Source organism: Epinephelus fuscoguttatus, linkage group LG6, assembly GCF_011397635.1.
Source record: "Epinephelus fuscoguttatus linkage group LG6, E.fuscoguttatus.final_Chr_v1".
Taxonomy (NCBI): Eukaryota; Metazoa; Chordata; class Actinopteri; order Perciformes; family Serranidae; genus Epinephelus; species Epinephelus fuscoguttatus.
In genome coordinates, this window is record NC_064757.1 from 33,469,453 (window position 1) to 33,493,151 (window position 23,699).

The following is a 23,699-nucleotide window of genomic DNA, read 5'->3' on the forward strand; positions in this document are numbered from 1 at the left end:
TTCTGAGGATAAGTTCATCCGAGTCACCAGCCTCAGAAATGGCAAGTTAACAGCAGCTCAGATCAGAGACCAGATGAATGCCACACAGAGTTCTAGCAGCAGACCCATCTCTAGAACAACTGTTAAGAGGAGACTGCGCGAACCAGGCCTTCATGGTCAAATAGGCCAGAAACCACTGCTAAGAGAGGGCAACAAGCAGAAGAGATTTGTTTGGGCCAAGAAACACAAGGAATGGACATTAGACCAGTGGAAATCTGTGCTTTGGTCTGATGAGTCCAAATTTGAGATCTTTGGTTCCAACCACCGTGTCTTTGTGAGACGCAGAAAAGGTTAACGGATGGATTCCACATGCCTGGTTCCCACTGTGAAGCATGGAGGAGGAGGTGTGATGGTGTGGGGGTGTTTTGCTGGTGACACTGTTGGGGATTTATTCAAAATTGAAGGCACACTGAACCAGCATGGCTACCACAGCATCCTGCAGCGACATGCCATCCCATCCGGTTTGCGTTTAGTTGGACGATCATTTATTTTTCAACAGGACAATGACCCCAAACACACCTCCAGGCTGTGTAAGGGCTATTTGACCAAGAAAGAGAGTGATGGAGTGCTGCGGCAGATGACCTGGCCTCCACAGTCACCGGACCTGAACCCAATCGAGATGGTTTGGGGTGAGCTGGACCGCAGAGTGAAGGCAAAGGGGCCAACAAGTGCTAAACACCTCTGGGAACTCCTTCAAGACTGTTGGAAAACCATTTCAGGTGACTACCTCTTGAAGCTCATGGAGAGAATACCAAGAGTGTGCAAAGCAGTAATCAGAGCAAAGGGTGGCTATTTTGAAGAAACTAGAATATAAAACATGTTTTCAGTTATTTCACCTTTTTTTGTTAAGTACATAACTCCACATGTGTTCATGCATAGTTTTGATGCCTTCAGTGAGAATCTACAATGTAAATAGTCATGAAAATAAAGAAAACGCATTGAATGAGAAGGTGTGTCCAAACTTTTGGCCTGTACTGTATATATATATATATATATATATATATATTATATATATATATATATATATATATATATATTGTAAACTGAACAAGATTATTTACACAAACAGAATATATACAGTCAGGGTGAATGGGGTTATTGCACAGTTAAATTATTGCAGTGTGTGAAAAAGTCTCAGGGCCACTCAGAGGAATATGCAGTTCACATAACCTGGTCGAAATTAATTGAGTATTTTTAAACACTTGAAGATCCACTTATTACTAAAAGTGTATGTCATATGAAAACTAAAGTAATGGTCAAAGTTGTCACAGTGAAATTTAAGGTGTGTTGATTGATTCACGTCCTCACATTACAAATTAACGTTCCACCTTAAAAGTGAATTCAGTTATTTTTTTCTCTGACTACAGCTGCTACAAGTGGCAGCAAAACATCCATTCATTTTTAGTTACAGCAATAAAACTCTGCACAGTATGAACAGTGGTTACATGAGCCTAAAAACCAGCCAAAGCTCAGCCCTGAGCAGAGTGACCATCCTCTATTGACCAATCAACAGACTGCAGTGTTCACAGCTCCACCTTTTAGTACCAGATCTGTGTGCTAGGTACCCCAACAGAGGGGGGACCAAAAAATGGGGACGGTACAGAACTGGTCCATTGGTACCATCCACAACTTTTCACAGTGGAAACAGAATAACAGCGCAATGAACTATACTCAATTGTACTGTACTGCTCAGTGGAAACGAGGCTTATAGGAAAAATCAGGGGATCACCAGAATCAGTGGGGTTCATTATGGTGAACATGAATGTCAGAACAAAATCTGATGCCTATCTTTCCAATACTTGTTGTGCTATTTCAGTCTGAATCAAAGTGGTGGACTGAATGACAGAGCAAAGTTACAATATAAAACAACTACCTGCAAATTAAATAGTCTATCTTGAGAGAAAGTGAAAGGAGAAAGAGAAACTGTAGCACATTTCTACCTTCACACTGGTAAAAAAAAAAAAAAAAAAAAAGGTATCTATATTCACCAGTGGCACTGCACACCTAATGTTCTGCCTGTCTGTGACTTTTCCAGATTTGAGGCGTGCACCAATGTCACCGCAGAGGTGTACATGCGCTCATACCTGACTCCATGCATCAATGACTGTGGCACATATGGACAGTGCAAGCTCCTGCGCACCAACAACTACCTTTATGCTGCGTGTGAATGCAAAGCAGGTAATAATTAAGTGTGTTTTTTTCCTCTTTGTTTGAATTTGTGCACATTGTGAATGAGAACTAAATTCAGATTAGTTGTTCTATTTATGTCTGTTTTTGATTCTGCTTTAATGTTCACTTTATTTTCAATTTGCATTCACTAAACCCAGTTATAGAAGCCACTTACCAACAAAACAAAGCAAGTTGTTTGATAGAAGTGGAGAAATAATTGTGGTGTATACTCAACAGTGCTTTTAATTAATAACTAGTAATTAATAATTAGCTAAAAGCGTGACCATGAATTAATAATTGGAAGTGATTTTTAGCAGTCAATGCTTTTTTGCACACAACACGAGATAAAACTTTCTGTGAGGAAATTGGGTCATCACTGCGGCAAAGAATGTCTAATTTGTTGGAAAATACATCACGCAGAGTGACAAGAAAATGGGAGAGAGCAAGGTGGGATTGCACTGGTCTCTGGCCTGAATCGAACTGGCAGTACAGCGATTAAATTGTACGCGCTGCTGTCCAGTGAGTCATACAGCGGCCTGGTATTAATCTCCTAATATAAGCCAATAAAACACACTCTTAATTACGAACAGCTTTTCAATAAAAGATGAGCTTATGAAACTAAACAAAGCATGTCCTCTGAGGCTTTTTTTAAATCCTGCCTTTGATCTTCTTTTATCAGAGCTGCTTTCTCTTCAGTTAAATTCATTGTCATAGTTCATATGTGTGACTGCTTCCTGGCAGGCGCTTTGCATTCAGCACTTGCCCTTGGCCCGTCTCACACTGCAAACCCTCCGTTCAACAGTGCTCACGAATATTTAATTCACACTGTCTTATCCAATCCACCACTTGATAAGGATCCAATTCATGTGGCAAAGCAGGAGGGGGGGGGGGGGGTTAACATAGGAGGGAGTTCACACCAGGAGGCTCCTTTGTTTACAGGATAAACAACTTCACACATATCTGTGTTTGATTGTTTTTCACAGAGAAATGTCTGTTTAAAAGAAAGGGCCGATGAAGCATTCATCTTGTCAAGAGATAAATATTTTATCCATTTTAAGAGATACTATAAAATCTAAAGGGAAGAGCTTTTTGAAACAAACGGATTCATCCTCAGTAGAGTTCCTTCTCATCCATCAGACAAAAAATTGAAGAAGACTTTCTTAAAGTTTATTTAGAGTTTTCGGAAGACGAAAAGTGCTTTGAAGGTTTGATATGTAACATTTCCGCAGTGAAATGTCTAAAACGACTTGACCTGTGTTATATGTTTGTTGAGTTGTGTTCTCCCAAATATTTTCCACAATGTTCAAACCCAGAGAAATGTGTAATTTTTATTCAAGGTAACAGTGTGTTTCATTTGCCAGCAGTGTCATATCTTTATCTTCTCCAGTTCGTGGATCTATAAAAAGAACAGGATACAGAATAGGAGGTGGGACCTTCTTCATTCCTTTCCTTTGTTGCTCAATGGCTCAACATGAAGCCAAAAATAGTGCAACTCCATGGTGTAAAATTGCCCAGATCTTCTGCATTATTGGGCCCAAAGAGCAAGAGCATAAGGGAATTCCACTGGCCTTGCGGCTTACTTGTGGTTTCACCATCTGCTAACTTGAATGGGGATAAAAATGAGTTAATAGTGCGACTATTCTAGACTTTAGAAATGTTATCAGACCAAATGGAATACATTTCGATAGTGAAATGAGTCATTTCATGGGGTTGCAGACGGTGAGTGAGGAATATGTCTCAGAATTATACTCAGTAACAGTAATATAGCACTTTTTCTGCCACACAACATATTTTTTATTTAATTGTGTGCCACTTTGCAACACAGTAATCCAGTAGACATCTAATTCATTGATATATTTCAATATTGAACACACTTATCACAGCTTCTATGACAAAGTGGCCACTGCCAGCCACCAAGCTAATGCGTACGGTACATTATAACATTAAAACATTTACAATATACAACATAATGCAAGATATTTATTTGGTGGGTGATAAATAGACTGGGGATAGTTGCATATTAGTCATAAATAAATTTGGGAATTTGTTGAAATAATGTTTGAGTCAAAAGAAGAAATGTAAAAAAGGGGTAGGGACATATAAGTTTACTTCGACCTACTCCCTTGTCTTGTTTGTTTGTCATTATGTTTTTCTATTTTGGTTCGAAGTGAAGTCATTAATTAATGAATTCAGTCATTCATTCAATATCATTCAACACCCTCAAGTTATTTTTTGTTTGATTGTTTCGACCGCTTAAAGCAGCCCTGGGCTACCACATGACTAAGTTCACCACATAATGTTAGCTAACTGTTATAGTAGCTGTAACTTAGCAAGCTAATGTCACGTTAGCTAACATTTTTTGTGGCTTACATAGTAATTCCCCATTATAGGGACTTAGAAACAACATATAAGGCCAGTAGGAGGATTTTGTTAGCTTTGGACAAAGCCAATTGTTTCCCTGTTTCCAGTCTTTATGATAAGCTAAGATAACCAGCTGCTGGTGGTTGCTTCATATTTACTGTACAAACATGAGAGTGCTATCTTATCATCCAGTGCTTGACAAGAATACAAATAAGCTATTTCCCAAGATACTGACCGTTTCCTTTATACCTTTGAAATGGAAACAGTGGTGTAAATTGTATTGTACCAACAGATAGTCACTGAAATGCTAATGTTTTTTGCAGCTATATCATAAGAATGAAATGACAATGCAACAAAACGTGAATAACAATTTAAAGGTATAGTGCACCTAAAAATGAAAATTCAGCCATTATCTACTCACCTTCATGACGAGGGAGGCTCTGGTGAAGTTTTAGAGTCCTCACAACACTTGCAGAGATCCGAGGGGGGAGTGGGTAGCAGCACAACTGCACACCTAATGGCTGGCGGCGCCCCAGATTAAAATGTCCAAGAACACATAATTGAAACCTCAAAATATCTCCATACTGCTCGTCCGTAGTGATCCAAGTGTCCTGAAGCCCCGACATGAAAAGCTGTTTGGAAAAACGTCATTTGAATTCTGTTTTTAGCCTCATTGTAGCCTGTAGCTCTGACTGCTTCTCTGTGGACCGAGCTCACGTGTGCGCCCATGCAAAGCACGTGAACACACATGAAGGCGGTGCCCATGTCTCACGGTCTCGCGCAAGCACACACACGTCAACGCAGTGTACAGAGAGGCAGTGTGTGTTCTTGGACGTTTTAATCTGGGGCGCCGTCAGCCATTAGGTGTGCTGTTGTGCTGCTACCCACTCCCCCCCCAGATCTCCGCAAGTGTTGTGAGGACATGAGAGTGAGTAGATAATGGCTGAATTTTCATTTTTGGGTGCACCATCCCTTTAATACATTACCTCATCTGTAAAAATGATTTCTGCCTGAGTTATGTTGGACAGATTTTCACTGGCAATGGTGGTAGTGTAACAATGAAGACAACAACTCCCAAGCTACTTCACAACATCATCAAACTCTGTCTTTTGTAATTGTTTTTCACTGAGCAGCTTAAATTACTGTGTTTACCTCCAGTTTTCCCAACCTGCACGCACAAAAGCTCTCAGCTCTTTTAGATCTCTACATTCTAAGTCGTACAGTACTACAGTCAGTGCTACAGTGCAGTTCCGATTGTTTGCTTGTATGTGTTTGTTTGTGATAGGATGGGATGGCTGGGGATGCACAGACAACTCGGAGGCCTACTCCTACAGTTTCCAGCTCCTCTCCACCCTCCTGCTCTGTCTCAGTAACCTGATGTTCGTCCCGCCTGTGGCCATCGCCATCCGAAGCCACTACCTGCTGGAGGCTTCAGTCTACATCTTCACAATGTTCTTCTCCACTGTGAGTGACTGCCTCACAAACAGTGTGATGCATTTTCCATCCTCTATAAAAGAAGAAAACAGAGTTGACCTATAAAATATTTTTGGGTCTGATGCCAGCGCAAACAATTGGAAAGCTGCACTGTTGCTTCATCTGTAGCTGAACTAGAATGTTCTGTCAGTGATGGAAAGAAGTTATGATAAACACAGCAGGAGCTTTTATTATAAATGCAAGTTAAAGGTACCCTGTGGCATTTGGATCAAAAGTTGTGCTATGGAGCATGGTGCAAACACATTTTGTTTGTGTGGTGTATGCACAAGGATGCACATCAACATTAGCGAGCAGACAGGTGACACAATATATATTCCTGCCACTGGTTACATTTTTCTACTGATTTACAGTTGGCCATGGTACAGCATAAAGAAGCGCAGCATTAATAGACAGCAGGCTATAAAAAATAATGGACGTAGACACCTGGATGTCAACCCATTGGTTTGGCATTTTGGCGTTTGCCATCTAGGATTCTTGGACCCAGAAGTGACCTGAGGTTGACCATATTGAAATAAGAGGGTAGTGCTGGGGAGGAGCAAGGGGTGGAACAAAGTCAGTGCAAAGATGTGAATAAATGTGAATTCACACAAGGCAACTTGAATGACACAAATGATGTGAATGACGCATTGCGAATGATGCAAAGACAAGCAATTAGTTAAGATTCTCGTGACATTACCGTGAATCACAAATGGAGGACAAGCTTATTGACGCCATCTGTAGGCACTTGGAGCTCTACCTCTCAATATCTGTACTGTACAGAGATAGAACAAAAATGATTTAATGGTATGGCTATTCTAGTCTTTAGATGTTATTAGACCAAATGGATCAAATCTCAGTAGTGAAATGAGTCATTTCACGGGGGTTGTGGTCAGTGGGTGAGGAAGGAAGTTGGTGAGCAACTCTATTATGTCAAACAGTGTCACAGAATTATACTCAGTAACAGTAATATAGCATTTTTTCTGCCACACTGCATTTTTTTCTTTGATCGCATGCCACTTTGCAATACAATACTCCAGTAGACACCTGATATATTTAAATATTCTATGACAGTTGGCTCATGCCAGTCACCTTGTGGTTTACTGCAAACCAAGTTCGGTGTTAGCTGCCATCCCCAGTTAGTTCGTACACCTGTTAGCACAGCTGTAGCAAAATACTCAAAAAACAAACATTACCAGGCATGTTGTACCAGGCAACATGTTTTTTTCCGCTGTAAAGTTTGGCATTTTAACATGGGAGTGTATGGTCATTGATTCGCTCTTGGTGCCAGCCTCAAGTGGCCATTAGAGGAACTGCAGTTTTCAGCACTTCTGCACTGGCTTCATTTTTTCAGCCACAAAGGTTGCTGCTAAGACGCAATGCACCAGCAGAGGCAAGGAAAAAGAAAGCTGCAGGCTAACAAACATAAGTGCAAACATTGAACAATTGAAATATTAAAAAAGGATATGACAGACAAGACAGACAAGATGACTCACAAACAAGACATCTCATATTTCTGTAGTTTTGGTTGAAAATAAAGTAGGACACATTTGTTGCTATCACTTGATTAAAGAAACAACCATATTGAAATGAAAGAAATTATTAAAACATTTACAAAAACACAAAAAGTGATGTTTTTAGGAAGTAATCAGGATGTGACAGTGTGGCTAAAATAATCAATTTTAGGAATAACATTCACTTGATCAAACAATAGCATGCGTGTAAGCTGTTGTCAGGTTTAAAAAGAGTAAATGGATAATTAATAACTTCACTGAACCAATTTTTGATGTTTCTCCTGACACATCTACTTGTTGGTTTAATGACCGACTGTCTTTTCTCTCTGCTCTGACAGTTCTATCATGCATGTGACCAGCCGGGTATTGTGGTCTTTTGCATCATGGAGTACGACGTTCTGCAGTTCTGTGACTTCCTGGGGTCGCTCATGTCAGTGTGGGTCACTGTCATCGCGATGGCCAGGCTAAAGTCCATCATCAAGCAGGTAGGCACCTACTGGAGTATCCTTAAAGGACAGTCAAGTGAGTTGTTGAATGAAATAAATGACTCTTTTAATGGAACTGGAAATGGAAAGAGCAGTGAGTGTAGGCACATTTGTCCTGATAGTCCAACTGAATGGCCATTTGGTCTCCACTTAAATAAAACTTGTGAGCTTTTCGATTTGGGAAGTTGAGAACACTACATTACATGCACAGCATTCAAGTGGATTAAGTCATGACAAAGTGTAGGAGCTGTGGGATATCACATTGTTTAACATAGATAATTTTTCTGCTACATAACAAGCAGAACATTGACACGTCCACGTGGAGCCAGTGCCTTTAGATCCGCCCACAAAAGCCTCCCATTGGCTCAACTGTGTGTCCAAACGGAGGTGCAGCCATTCACAAGAGCATCTCTAGACCTGTTTGTTAGAGGACTGAGAAGCAGGGCTGTAGAGCCGCGAAGGATATACATGAGCACCGCATATAGCTCAATTTTTGGTTAATAATTAAAAGATCAATGTGTTAGAGTCAGCGATGGCGTGGTGCTAAATTCTCTGGTTGTTGCCATATTGCGGTGAATAACAGTAAACACTAACAGGTGCACCTTCTCCCTGGGTCACTCCCTGGCTGCACACCAAGATGGAGCGGTCTCAGGCAATGTGTAAGCGTGTGTGTGTGTTCTAATGTGTAAGTGTGTGTGTGGGTCCATGTCCATAAATGAGACAGAGGGAGGGGGGAGGGGGAGAGGGGGCGGAGTAGTGGGAGGGAGGGAGACTATACGAACATCTGCTGTCCTCTAGAGTTTTCATTTTTGCTGAGCGCTGCAGTACGCAGTCACTAATCAAATCGCACATGTCAGGACTGGCAAGTGGAGCTGTGTGTGTTTGTGTATTAGAGAGAGACAATGTGTGTGTATGTTTGTTTGTTTGTGTATGTGTGTGTTTGTTTGTTTGTTTATGTCCATGACCGCAGCAGCAGTAGAGGGTGAAGGACCCAGGAACACCTGACAGTGTGTGCGTGTGTGTGAATGACTTTTGGACCTTCAGAGGTCTAAAAGTCCTCATAGATATGTCAGCAGAATATCTGGCAAGGGCATTTTTGCTTCAGGAGACTTGTTAAACTCAACATGCTGAAGGTCATTGTGTCAAAATCATATAAATCATTTTTAAAGGACAATTAAGATTTATTGCAACTCGAATTTCGACCTTGTAGTTGTAGTTGGACCTCTTTTTTCTTAGCAGTTCTGATGAACATGAGCATTCAGACAATCAGAAAAATTTAGCCAAATTAGCTCAGCTACTTTATTTGGAGGTCAAACCGTAAGTGAGCACACCTGAAATGTGTTGCACAGAAAAACTATGCTCGCACAGCTATGGTAAGTGCACTATGTAGAAGCAGAACCAGGATGTTGCTCTGTGAACTGTGATGGATGTATGAAACAGACATTTCTGGTTATCTTTTTTTTTATTGTTCACCATTGTTCTCTTTTAAATAACTGTCTGTCTGATCATCTGACTGCTTGTGTTTCTTGCCATTCAGACTTCTTTTAAGTGACACTTATCCAGACTTGAGTACCGGTACTTGAATACCGATAGGAATTACACAAAAAATTGCATTTAAAAGCCAGAATTATCCTTTTAAGTACATGAAAAATAATTCATATTATTTCAGGGTCGTCAGGGGTCTAAAAAGTAGGCTACTTGAAAGTGCTTGGGTTTGAAAGAGGTCGTTGATAGTGCTTGGATTTACCCTGTCAAATCTATGAGTTTGAGCCTCTGTTGATCGACTTCTGAAGAAAAAAATTCAATGTAACACAGTGTGTTTAATGTATTTTCTATCTCTGCATCGAGACTAGGCCCAAAGCATGCACCATTCCCTCTCTCACCATCGAAAGTAACGGGAGTGCTTTTTCTTGTCCAGCATGCACCGCAAATACCAGATACAAATGGCTACTAAAGATCCCAAATAATATACTATATTGGGCAACATGCAGACACAAACACAAGCATACAGAGAGAGTACTTTCAAATAGTATGTGATGCTATAGTGTATTAGTCTGAAACAGTGTTAGGTATTTGTTATAAGTGTTGTTTTTCTGTTTGTGTTCAGCGGTCTGTTGAATACTAAATGAAATACTATCTAACTTTATCCACCAAGTTCAGCTGTGTTAATGTAGCTGCTGGGTAGCTGCTTTTTGGTGTTGGGCATAATATGCATGACAGCAATGTATTACTTTTAGTGGTAATGAAGTAATATAAAATGCTAATTCAGTCAAGAACACTTCAGTCAAAGAAAACATTATTTGCATTCTCAGTATTATATTTGGTGGTATGGCTCTGTTCTGGGGCCCCTCTGCCTCTCCTGTGGCCTACACTGTAAGTCTCTTCCAAGCACCTACACTGAAAGCCTTAAGGCAGAGAGAGCATACCTCTCTGCCCTTACATGTGCAAATGAGGAAAGCCATAACGCAGAGAGAGCACACCTTCCTGCCCGTCCATGCGCCTACATGGAAAACCTAAGGCAGGGAGAGCAGCAGCAAAGATAGGGCGACCATATTTTGATTTCCAAAAAAGAGGACACTCGGCCCGGCCACGACATAGCCTATTTAAATGATACTCGCAGTTTACTCAAAGATGCCTTATCATTTTAATATATTTAAAATTTATATGTATGGGTAGAAAATTCAGTTATATTGCAAAATAATATCTAGCTATAAATATAGCTAGCTATAAATTGTATTCGGGCTCGGGTCGGATTCGGTCAGCTTTCAGTGAAAATGTAGTGTAAAAATAAATAAAATCCTATTGTCTGTCCTGTTTATTGCTTGGGCACTGTTATTTATGTGACAACACCTGAACCTAACACACACACACACACACACACACACATTGGCTGTTTGTTTCTACCTCTCCCCTCGCTGAAGTCTCGGACCTCCAGCCACCAGCCTCCACCTTGATTAAACGCTGAAAATAAAATAAAAGAGGGAGACAGGTTTTTCCTATTTTACCTTATTTTGTTTTATTTCTCCCTCTCCTCTCGCTGGAAGCGTCGGACCTCCCACCTCCCGCTCCCGTCTCAAACATGGAGGTCTCCCTCTTTGCTGAGCACCCACGGCGCACGCCCGGCCTGTTAAATAGCCTGTAACCATAACAACTGTGTGGCACAAACTCAGTGCTTTGGTCATTAAATAATGTCGGGCTCGGTTCGGGTTCGGACAGAAATATGCGGCCCATGCTGCACTCTAACACACACACACAAACACACGGAAAACCGGACATTATCATCAGTTTATAAAAAAACCCCGGAAGCCCTGGACGGCACGTGTCCGGGCAAAAGAGGACGTTTGGTCAGCCTACCAAAGACCCCCCGGGAACAGAACAGAGCTGCACCAATGACAAACAGAAATGACACTGATAAGTCAGACACAGCATGAAAAGGAGGAGCTGGGGTGGAGGCGGGTTGCAAAGCGGCTTGCAGAGGAAGCAGCAACAGTAGGCAGGCCAGAACAGTTTAAACAGGGCGCCCTGAATGTGATCTATCAGCTGACTCCCTTCCATCAATCAGCTGCTCCATCAGTTGATTGGGTTGTTTGAGATTAGCTGATGTAGCTGGGATGTGAGCGGAGCTTGACATCGCGTCCTGCCTGAATGAACGCTATATTCACTTAATAGGATTTAGGTAATATTACAGTTAGATGTTTGGACCAAGACTAATGCCAAAATGTTGATCAGTTGTTTAATGTTGAAAGAGACTTGTAGGGAAGTTTTTCCAGAGTAGCCGTTTGCCACACTAGCCGTGTTGTGTTGTCCACAAGGTGGTTGAAACTGCTTGAATCTGGCCCAGCAAGTCCTAGAGTAATGCTGAAAATGCTTGACATGTATCATTAGAAAAGTGTGTCAACCCTGTTATTTGTACCTCTTGTATAAAGAGAGTGCTTTATTTTACTCATTTCAATTTTTGCTGTGATGTTTTGGAACATTTTTAAAATTCATTATTCTGAGAGTTTAAAAAAAAACAACGCAGGTGCTTCAACATTGTTATTCAAGTAAGGCGTAATGTAGCATAATTATGTGACAAAGAGTTCAGCAGATGGACAAATGATCAACAGTGCAGGTAGAGCATTGGAACAGCCAGCTTATAAAAAACTGAGCAAACAATTGTAGTTTGGAGCAAACTTAGAGGCAGCCAATCATAGAAGAATCAACAGCGTGTACAGGCCTTTAAAATCAGAGCACACAGAAACACACAAGGTTTCAACATTCATAGATTATTATATTTGAAATGGTGAAGAGATGGTGAAGTGCCAAGGTCTTACATGTAGCGAATGACCATGAGATTCGTTTAAAAGCTCTTAAAGCTAGTAAGTGGACCTTTTGGCTCTGAAACTCTTCACCACATACTGTTCCAAAAGTCAAAAACGAACATCCATGTTAAAATGATTAAAAACCTTCAGCATGGCCCTTAAAGCACAGCTTATGGTGGCACTGGTGTGGATATGTTGCAATCCACTGCCCACACTTGCACAAATGCAAAGTCTATATTACCGTATATTTGAAAGCGTGAAAATATGTGTTGCAGACAGAAATAGACTTCCGAACAGAATTCCCAAAGGCTCCGCCGTCACACTGACAGATAATAATTCATTATAGCAAAACCCTTGGCTGTGAGCGTCCGTGCATTCATGCCTGCATACAATACATGTATACATGCATGTTTGGGCGCCCCTGTATGATCCAGCAGCGCAGCATGACTGATGAGTGTTGCTGCACAGAGTCCTCGGGCTGCACCACACTGCTCCTCTCCTCCTCGGTCTGTACCAATTAGTCCTGTTCTCCTGCAGCACAGGTCATCCCTCGCCCGCTCAAAAAATCCCCCAATTTCTCCTCACGTTCCCTTCCAGACAGAAGAATGCAGACCTCAGGCGTCCTGGACAGGCTTAAGTTCTCCCAAAGCACGTGTAGCACAGCTTATTGATTTTCTTCCCTCTCACTTTATCTCTTTTATATCCTGTGGCTTTATGTCAAATTGTGAGCTTGACAAAAAAAGTTAAAGTGGCATTATTTATAGCAGGGGCCTCTATTGTCAGTGTTTTGTTTCTTTGTTATATTATGGCTCTCACTCATATAGAGGAAGTTCAGTTGGTTTATTACCCTGAAAGTGCCTGGGCATACTTATTTTGACTTCAACAGAACTCGATAGACACTGTTATTTTCTGTACTGACCATTTCCCCACTCCTACATCAAAATGATGGCATGTTTACGTAATGACAGGCCTGTACCTTTTTTAAAACACAGATTTGCTATTTGTGAAAGCCTGCTCTTGTTGTGGCTGTTAATATCACAGGAAGAGGTTGGCATGTTTTCTTGTGAACAACAATGCAGTAAATAGTCTCTCTATATTTTCTGACTTTGGTGCCCCAAGCCCAGTCGTTCCTACAGAAGATGTAAATCTTTAACGCTGGATCTCAAAGACATTGTTTCATTTATAGGTTTATCCTAAAATACTGCGTTGTAGTTTTGTATCACTCAAACAGGAGGAAAAAGAGCATTTGTTGAGGACTATTTTCAGCTGCAGATTAATACACATTTGATGCTCTGGTGCATATTTAAACTACAGTGTGTGTGTGTGTGTGTGTGTGCGTGCGTGCGTGCGTGTGTGTGTGTCTTTGTCTTTGATAATGAAGGAATATGTCACCCAGTGCAATAATGTGGCAGTAGTGGGGGTGTATTACACAGAGAAATACTCTATTTTAGACTGTGAATACACAGTCTGTACGTGGTAGTAGGATCAAGTCATTGTTCATGGGATTGGTTGACACTTAAGGGTGTAAATCACTAGTTTCATCACAATATGATATAATATGGATTCTTTGGACAGTGATATGATGTTTGCTGATATCACAGTCAGTCACAATACAATTTAAATTTCGTTCAATTCATGGGCCTGCGATCCATGTGAGACGAAATCATTATGTCCATTACACTCAAATATAGAAGAAGCTGCCACCCCTTTTTTTGCCTTTGGCCATAAAAAACCCCACATAAATAATTGTCGATAATTGTAAGGGATTAAGTGCAGGAAAGCTTATTTTAAATTGACTCCACTGACACACATAACATGAGTACTAACAGCAAGCTAGCATTGTCGTTGCTAGCTCTGTTACATCACATAAACTAACCACACACAGGTGTGCGCTTAAAGACGTCAGATTCAAGATATAACCACTTAAAAGATGGCTGAGTACTTTATTATTCATATTCCCAACAATTCTCTGGCAGGTATAGATGTCGTTGTGGCAACCATACTAGGCCTTTCTCCACCATTTCCACTTTGTAAAACAAGCTAGCTAGCTAGCAAGCTCTGCTAAGCATCCCACTGGTAGGAGGCCCCAGGGCAGACCCAGAACACAATGGAGGGATTATATATCTCATCTGGCCTGGGAACGCCCTGGGGTCCCCCAGGAGGAGCTGGAAAGCATTGCAGGGAAGAGGGACGTCTGGGGTGCTTTGCTTGGCCTGCTGCCCCCATGACCTGGCCTCGGGTTAGCAGATGAAAATGGATGGAATGGGTGGGTGGCCGAGGCTAACCTACACAGTGCCACCTGCTACTCAGTAACCATTCAGTTTCACTCACACACCAATAGAACAGCCATTGGGAGCAATTTGGGGTGTGGTATCTTGCCCAAGGATGCTTCGAAATGCAAGCTACAGGAGCCAATGATGGACCGCCGATCTCCCAATTGGTGGACGACCCGCTCTACCTTTGAGCCACAGCTGCCCCCAACAATACAACAATACTTACCAAAAATGTTTAGCTCCCTGGCGATCTCCCTCCAGCCAGCTGCCACCTTATTTAAGTTTTTGTAATGAAGTAAGAAGTTTTTGTATAGATAACTCCTCTTTTCACTCGTTCCCTATCCATTGCAATCCATTTAACGTGAGTGACAGGAATAGAATAGAAAGGGGGCATCTGTCATACGTTCAGCTCAAAACAGCACGCTGCATCGCACTGCGTCGCTTGCTGCAAATTAGGACACCTCATCTGAAAACATTGCCATCCAGCTGATTTAGCCACTGATGTTCGCTCACATATTATCCAGTTAGGACACAATGTATGACTTAACAACAAGCGCTTTTAATACAAATATAAAATTCAACTCAATAATAGAGTGTGCCAGGGCTGACTTCAAAACCTGGAAGTTTAGCATTGCACTGGTTCCCGGAAGAGAAAGTGAATGTGATTTTTGCATTGTGTTTTGGATTATGTCAGAAAATAAGCTCCATGGCTAACACAAGTTTATGATACTTACAGGTTTTGTTCAGCGAGATAATCTTCACAAATGAACACCTTTCATACCGCATTTGAAGCTTAAATGCGATCGCCAGAAGTAAAAAGCTAACGTTAGGCTTTAACGGACTACATGACTACTCCACGGTCGCATGACTCTTGACGTCACCGCCACTAAGCTTTCAACTGCTTTCGGCCGCTTTATTTTAAAAACATTGTATAATGGGGAAATCGGACTGTTTAAGCTAAATAAGAAGCTGTAATGGCGGACTGCAAGCACTCTTGCCTGTTCGGGGGTGATGACGTTTAATGTCCCTGACAGGGTTTGTAGTCATATTGAGCAACTTGTTAGCAACCGCCTTTTTTACGACATGTAAAAGCTTCAAAATTCACAAGTAGTGTATTTACTGATGTGTTTTATGTTGTAGAACAAAACCTGAAACTCACTTAAGCTTTTGTTAACCACAGACCTTATTTGAGGCATTTTACCAAAATCCCATTCAGAAAACGTATTGACTTTTAGACGAGAGAACCGAAAGTGCTAAAAGCGCTAACGGAGTTCCGGGTTTACTGGCACACTCTATAGCCATCAAGGCTTATAGACAAAAAAGTTATTTTTTGCTAGTCACCTATTATTAGCTGAAGCCCTTTCACACTGCATAAATTAGCCTGGCAGTTAGTGGACTTTCCCTCTATTCGTAGCTTAACCAATTATTGTAGATACTCATATTTTTTTCTCACTCACTGTTGGTTTAAGTCACTGCGTCTCCCGACAGAGCAGCACCGTTTAATTTCAGCCTGCATGCACATTTTTCTCAGTCTGCCATTGTTGAAACGGTGTAGCTAATGTTGCCATAGCCAGAAGTTCGCAGAGTGAGTTGCTTGCCCAGGTTCGTTGTTTTTCCTGGGTATTTTATCTCGTAATGGCCTTATTTATGTATGGCCTATGCTTTTCTGAAATCCATACTGCTGATGTATTTGCAAGAGCAGAGTAAATATCCTTGTTGTCTCTGTCTTGGCTGTGTGCCGTTATCTACCTGGTACTACCACTGCTTGATGGTAACGTGCCATGGGAATTTCAAAATAAAGGCGCAGCCTAAAGTTGATGATATGTATGGATGTATTCACTTTCCATCAATGAAATTGGATCATTGATCATTGAATCAATAAGTCAGTTGACACTGATGGATCATTACACCCTTACAGACAATAAGAAGAATATAAAATATCCCCAGTTTTATCTATTAATGAGTAGAGTTTTCCAAATTAGCTCACTGGCTTCTTGACATCACAGAGCCAATAACAAACTGCTAACACTTTTCAAGCTAGAGTTCAAGATGCATTACCATAGCGACTTGTACCAAATAATAACAAACAAGTTATTTCAGTTCTCCTTCACTGTATTCATTTTTCCTACTGAGCTGACTTGCACCCACAACACTACAGCACTCTTTTTCCTGTCTGTTTGTGGTGCATTCAAGTTTTTTTCTGCAGCAACACAGTTCGAAACTAGACCTCCATGAATGCACCACTATGCTTTGTTAGGAAAAGTAGAACTCTCACATCCAAAAAAAAAAAAAAAAGAAAAAAAGAAAAAAAAATAGGACACAGGTGCAGAAATAATGAACGTTCGACATTCAGTGAGTGAAAATCGCCTCCTGGTGTTTTGGTAACTGTCAATCATTATAAAGACTGCAAAGCTTTTGTCACCATTTTCTCTAACGTGGAGAGAAAATTGCAATTTTGACAGAATTTGTTTTCCCCTTAAAAGCAGCCATGTGCTGTTTCCTGACCACACAAATATTTTGATATTTTCTGAGGTTGTAACAGTGTCAGCGGTGTTTATGGAGGTCAGTTATTGATCCATGTGTGTTTTTTGTCAAGGTGCTGTATCTGCTGGGGGCGATGTCTCTGTCCATGGCTTTGCAGCTAGACCGTCATGGTCTCTGGAACCTGCTGGGACCCAGCCTGTTTGCTCTGGGCATCATGGCCGTGGCATGGGTAAGAGCAACTCATGTATTTACTGCACAGTAGACCCCAGTGGCCTACAGCTGAAAAATGGCTTTATTCCAAAATGAACTTATGTGGATCTGAAAACAGCAGCTGCTGTAAATAGAAATGACCACTCAAAGTTAAAACAGTTTTTGGGAATAAAGCAAAGATAAAGGACTTGAATAAAGTTAGCCTACCCAGTATGCTCTTGTTATATTACAGCAATTCAACATCTTAATCTCATATTTCAGACTTGAAGACAGATTTTTTTTCTCCCCCAAATTGTTGCGTCGTACAGTATGTGGACAACTAGTCTACAAGGGATTTAACACAGGATAAAGGGTGATTAACTTTAATACATAATGTGTGTTTTACATTCATAGACAAGCTTGTTCAAACATGCCGACAAAATGTGTAAGCACTGTCCCGCTATTGTCCCTCATGCTAGTAAGTGTTAAAGGATTTAATCCATCATTTAAGCTTAGGGCTGGAACATGGGGCTGGAACATGTGCATGGCTAAAAACTGAGGGTTTCTGACCAATGAAGCTATTTTACATTAGCATGGAAGGGGCTTTAAAAGTTTTGCAGCCTGTGGGTATTAGTCATGGGTTGTAGTTCCATTATAAGTCAGCTTGTACTTTCACTGACTCTTCTCCGAGTCATAATGTGCTCCCTGAACTGAGAAGATAAAAAATAATAGTCTTTCAGGCAAGGTTCTTGGAAAAAAAAAAAGCCTTTAACACCAAACCTCTGACATGAGTTTGAAAACAAGGTTTGTGGCTTCCTTGGAGAAAGCTTTGCTTTGAATAAAGTGTGGGAGTTGTAGCTCTGAGAGTTATCTGTCTGTGAGCTGGAGGATCCTACAGAAACCGTGGAAGATGAAGTATTGTTTAATTCCACCATGTAAACCCTCCCGTTTTAGCAAGGTAGGAGACAGTATATTTTACCATAGACCAGATTTTTTTTCTTCTGAGATTAACAACAGCGCTCCAGAATTCACACTACTGTATCATTCAAATGGGAGTGTATGGGGAGATTAAATAAAGCCACTGGCTTCTCCTTTTTGGCTGGTTTTCCTCAGGCTTTGGCACATTTGTAATTCAATTATAGATGGCTTGTTGACATATGTTATTTGACAAATGTAAAATGCAAATATTATGGTCTGGTATACTGTCACAATATCAACATAATGGAAGTATACACAGATTCTGTGCAACATCAAAATGACTGCAACAGAGAGGCATAGTCTGATCTTTCAGTAGCAACACAGCAACTAGCCACAATACTCAGCACGGCAGCTTTTCCATAAAAAGTCACTTAGATCTTATGCTAATGTTGCAGTTTTTTAGAGATAAACCTGTGCTTGTGCTTTGATTATGTGACACTTCATAATTTATCAGCTGTTCAATAGCGTATGTCTGCATTTCAGCACTCTCTCCTCTGTGCTGCACCTCTGAGTTTGAGCTTCGCACATTTTCTACAAGAGCCCTTTCATTTCAACTTGTCATGTTTCTGCAAAGCCTGGCATTCTGAATGTTCCCAGACACAACCGAATTAGATCAGTCAAGTGAAGGGCACAGAACGTCTGCTGCTTTGCAGAGGTGTCATGAGCAGTAAGAAGAGGGGGAGAAGTTCAAATCTGTCAATGCCAAATATCCCTAACCCTCCAAACTAAATGAGGTCCCTGACTTGAGCACAAAAAGATCATGCTGGTCTGAAATTGTTTGTCTCAACTAGAAAAATGTGCAGTTTCAAAGGGACTGGAGCAGTAACAACACATTTCATGTTTTTCTCCACTTGGCTTCACTTAGATTATTAGTCTTCAGACTAAAATTTATACAGCATAATAACTCAATCAGAGCCATTTTACTGCCAGAATACATGGAATTATTTGTGTCATTCACGAACAGCTTACATTTCCCTTGAGACTGTCGTGATTCTTTATGGTAATGTTTTGGGAAAAAAAATCTAATGCAAGTAATCAGTGTTTATGAACCGATGAAAATAGAGACTGAATTCAATAATGAAGTACTCTCTAAACACTGTTTAGGAAGAAATGAAATTAAATGTCCAAGTCTCTCTGTGCCACACGTTCAGCACAGACTGAGCACATTCTCTGAGAGACATCATATACTGCTAATGCCGAATAGAACACAAGCATAAATACCAAAAAGGTGACTGGCCAATAGCTAGTAGCCAATTTCAAACATCTATCAGCTGATTATGATCATTGTGAGTGACTTTATGCTGCAGCAGTAGGCGTGAATGCAAATTTCAAACAATAAAGCCAACAGAGATTTATGAAGAATCCCATCCCTCTGTTCCTCCAATCAAAGTAAACTGCCTGCTGCTCCCTATGCTCTAATCCCATTGGTGTCATTTTTGAATGACTGCTCCCCATGTGATCTCCCACTTCAATATCCTGTTTCTGCATGAAATGTCTTCATTAAATTAAGGAAAGGAGAACATTAAACACGGGGGCCTTTGAGATCAATTGTGAAAGAAATAAACTGTAAAATGTTATGGGTCCCTTAGTTTCCTAAAGAAGTCTGGAAAGCAAATGATATGCAACTGTTATGTCTTAGTTTCTTAGAAAGGGCTTTTTAATTCGAGGCTAATTACAGGAGAACACATTACGTTTCATTTTCAGTGTGTAGCAAAGCTAAAGACGGTGTTTAAAACTGGATTAATGCCCCCTTTTTTTGCACACCTTTCAAATCTCAATAACAGGTAGTGCTGACCTTCTGTTTCAGCTTAGAACTGCCACAAGTGATCTTTCACAGAACCAGAGGTGTAGACTTGAGTCAAATGACTTGGATTTTAGACAGACTTTAATTTTTTTTTTTGTCAGACTTTAAATATAACTTGACGAAATCAGAAAAGACTTGCAATTTGACAGGGACTTAAACATCAGTGACTTGTGACTTCACTTGGACTTGAGTCATATGACTTGAAAATACTTGATACCTGCCCCCATGATTTTCAAAAAATGTGCCACGAATCAACTAATTTCCCTCCATTTCCTGAATCAGCAAATGTTAACGCTATTCATTACAAAAAAGTTGACATTTAATTCCCAAGATCCACTTAATTTGAAACAATCAGACAGCATGCAATCAAGCTGAAGGAAAGAACCATAAAGGACAAATGTTAAGTTACTGTTATACCAATGATAAGTTCATTTACGTACAGAAAAGTGCGTGGTGTTCGACGAAAACCGAATTACAATGTGCAAACCTTGCACGTCAGAATTTACAGACAGAGATGCAACAACTTCAACCACATGTTTTACCAAATGAATGCAAATTTTAAAAAGCATTTATGATTTTTGTACATTTAAATTATTATTAATCTGTTGTTGATATGGCATTTCTTTTATTGAAGAGAGCATTGTGACCTGTTTAGGACTCGATACTTAAAGTTAAAGACTTGGGACTTGAATTGGGATGACTTGGGGCTTGTCAGTCTTGACTTGGGACTGAGCCCGAGACTTGTCAGTCTTGACTTGGGACTTAGCTCGGGACTTGCCTGTCTTAACTTGGTACTTAGCTTGGGACTTGTCAGTCATGAACTGGGACATAGCTCGGGTCTTGCCTGTCTTAATTTGGGACATAGCTTGGGACATGTCAGTCTTGACTTGTAAGTCTTGTCTTGGGACTTAGCTCTGGACTTGTGAGTCTTGACTCGGGACTTAGCTCGGGACATGTTATTCTTGACATGGGACTTAGCTCGGGACATGTCAGTCTTGACTTTGGACTTAACTCGGGGAATATTAGTCTTGACTTGGGACTTAGCTCGGGGTATGTCAGTTTTGACTTGGGACTTAGCTTGGGATATGTTATTCTTGACATGGGACTTAGCTCGGGACATGTCAGTCTTGCCTTTGGACTTAGTGCGGGGTATGTCAGTCTTGCCTTTGGACTTAGCTCAGGACATGTCAGTCTTGACTTAGGTCTTAACCTGCGGTATGTCAGTCTTGACCTGGGACTTAGCTCGGGACATGTCAGTCTTGACTTTGGACTTAACTCGGGGTATATTAGTCTTGACTTGGGACTTAGCTCGGGGTATGTCAGTCTTGCCTTTGGACTTAGCGCAGGGTATGGCAGTCTTGACTTGGGACTTAGCGCGGGACATGTCAGTCTTGACTTGGAACTTACCTAGGTACATGTCAGTCTTGATTTAGGTCTTAATCTGCGGTATGTCAGTCTTGACCTGGGACTTAGCGCGGGACATGTCAGTCTTGACTTGTAACTTAGCTGGGTGTATGTCAGTTTTGACTTAGGACTTAGCTCAGGACTTGCCTGTCTTGACTTGGGACTTGAATTGGGACTTGAGTGCAAAGACTTGAGACTTACTTGTGACTTGCAAAACAATGACTTGGTCCCACATGTGTTACTGTCACAGGTGATCTTGTAGCAGAGAACTAAATTCCTCTTCAAGGTACTAAATAACTTTCCCCATCCTGTCGTTATCCCATCCATTCAACTTGTCTGTTGGCCTGTCAGACGGTGCGCACCATCCGTCGGCGGCGTTGCTACCCGCCCACCTGGAAACGCTGGGTGTTCTTCCTCTTCCCGGGCACCATGATTGCCACGTCTGCCGTGGCCCTCTACGCCTTCGTGGAGACGGAGGAGAACTACTTCTACATTCACAGCATCTGGCACATGCTGATCGCAGGGAGCGTGGGCTTCCTCCTGCCGCCTCGCGCCAAGCCCGATGCCAAGGTGACCCCACTGAAGCGTAGGCGGGGCTGTGGCTATCAGCTCTGTGTTAACGAGCACGAGGAGCTGGGCCTGGTGGACCCGGCCATCATTTCCATCAACAGCATCTGTACCAGCTGATAAACTCCCCACTCCCAGCCTTTTACCTTAGAGACACTTCATTGCCTTCTTTTACTTGGGAAATTCACACACGGGAAATTAAGCCACAGAACTTGAAAAAGCAATGTAAATACTTTAATGCAGATGTGACACATTGGATTACTTTTTCTTTACTTTTTTTTGGTTGTTATTGTCATGGTAATTACTATCAATACAACTGTAATTATTATTATCTATAGTTAAAGTTGTTCTGATGAATTGTGGGTGTACAGTGACACACTGTTGTTTGTGAATATGTATTTAAAGTCAAAGCTGAAACACTGCTGCTATCTGACGGTGACTGTAAAACTGCTTCTGTTGGTTATTTATTGGTGGTCTTGTAAACAGGCCAATTATTTTACTGTCGGGGCACAGATCAGGGGGAGGCGTGGGGGGGGGACATTTATCAAGGGCACGGCTTTTCTGAAATTCTTTTCAAATATATCTTTTGCACTGAGACACAAAAATGTTATTCTGTAAATTTTTATAACAATATAAACTACAGTGGGCATCACAAATGTAAAACCTAGTTGTCATGTGGAATGTTAGACTGTCTTTTGCAATTGCAATGTAACGCTTTTACACGAATGTGCAGATTGTTCTTGACAGGAACAATTCCAAAGTCCAGCTGCCTGTTGAAAGAGAAGAGGGGAGGCAGGATTATTTCAGAGACCTCAAACCAAGACCTCACCTCCCTGTTCTTTTTTCTGACAGGACCTGTGTGACACCACATTCATAAACAATAAATGTTTTCTTTCTTGCCTCAGTATTACTCCTGCTTTCGAAGCTTTTAAATATAGTGCAACCGATGAGCCTCCTACAAAGACATCATATTGCAATTCCTGCCCTAATGGAAGCCAGTGGTATTCAGACAGTGAGATGAGATGCCGTCAACAACATCCTCCCAGGAATAGAGCAAGAGATAAATAATTCTCCTACAGAGCAGCAGTATGAGGGCAGCTTCAGAGCATACTGTCGATATGTAGCCTCTCTCTTATGTAAGGGAAGAGAGAGTTATATGGCTCTTCGCTTTATGCCTTATTAGGTGTGATCCATCAGCAGCTCCTCAGTATTCATCATCCTGTGTGTACGCCTGGTCTTTTTCTATCAAATTATATGAGGGAAAAAAAGATGAAAGAATTTATTATTTTTATAAGCTAAGATTGAAGGTTGTACGTGGCCTTGACATGACACTAATAAACAAGATTAAGAGTCTGCAGTCATGCCAGCAGCTCTGTGAGCTCTGTGTAGGATAATGCTTACACCAACATACTAACATGCTCACAATAATTCTTCCAAACTGATGATTAGCAGGAGGCATATGATTTTTACCATGTTTGCCATAGTTGCATGCTAATATTTTATATTAGTACATAACATAAAGCACAGCTGAGGTCGATGGGGACGTCTTTGTTTTGTAGGTACTTGGTCATAAACCAAAGTATCGGATAAAATAAAATTTTCAGGTCAGGGAATCAGAGTGATTATAATTCATCTTCAGGGGACCATGAATGTGTTTTACA

At 41.0% G+C, this 23,699-nt stretch overlaps 1 protein-coding gene across 1 annotated transcript in view; it reads left to right on the top strand.

Moving 5' to 3' along the window:
• tmem8b (transmembrane protein 8B) overlaps positions 1-22,933 on the top strand; it is a 59,423-nt gene extending 36,490 nt beyond the window's left edge. Inside the window, exons 9-13 of the mRNA XM_049579841.1 lie at positions 2,075-2,217; positions 5,855-6,033; positions 7,892-8,038; positions 17,209-17,325; positions 21,823-22,933. Of these exons, the coding sequence (XP_049435798.1) occupies positions 2,075-2,217; positions 5,855-6,033; positions 7,892-8,038; positions 17,209-17,325; positions 21,823-22,158 (922 nt within the window). The 3' untranslated portion in view covers positions 22,159-22,933. The remainder of the gene's footprint in view (positions 1-2,074; positions 2,218-5,854; positions 6,034-7,891; positions 8,039-17,208; positions 17,326-21,822) is intronic.
• The last annotated feature ends 766 nt before the right edge of the window (positions 22,934-23,699 follow it).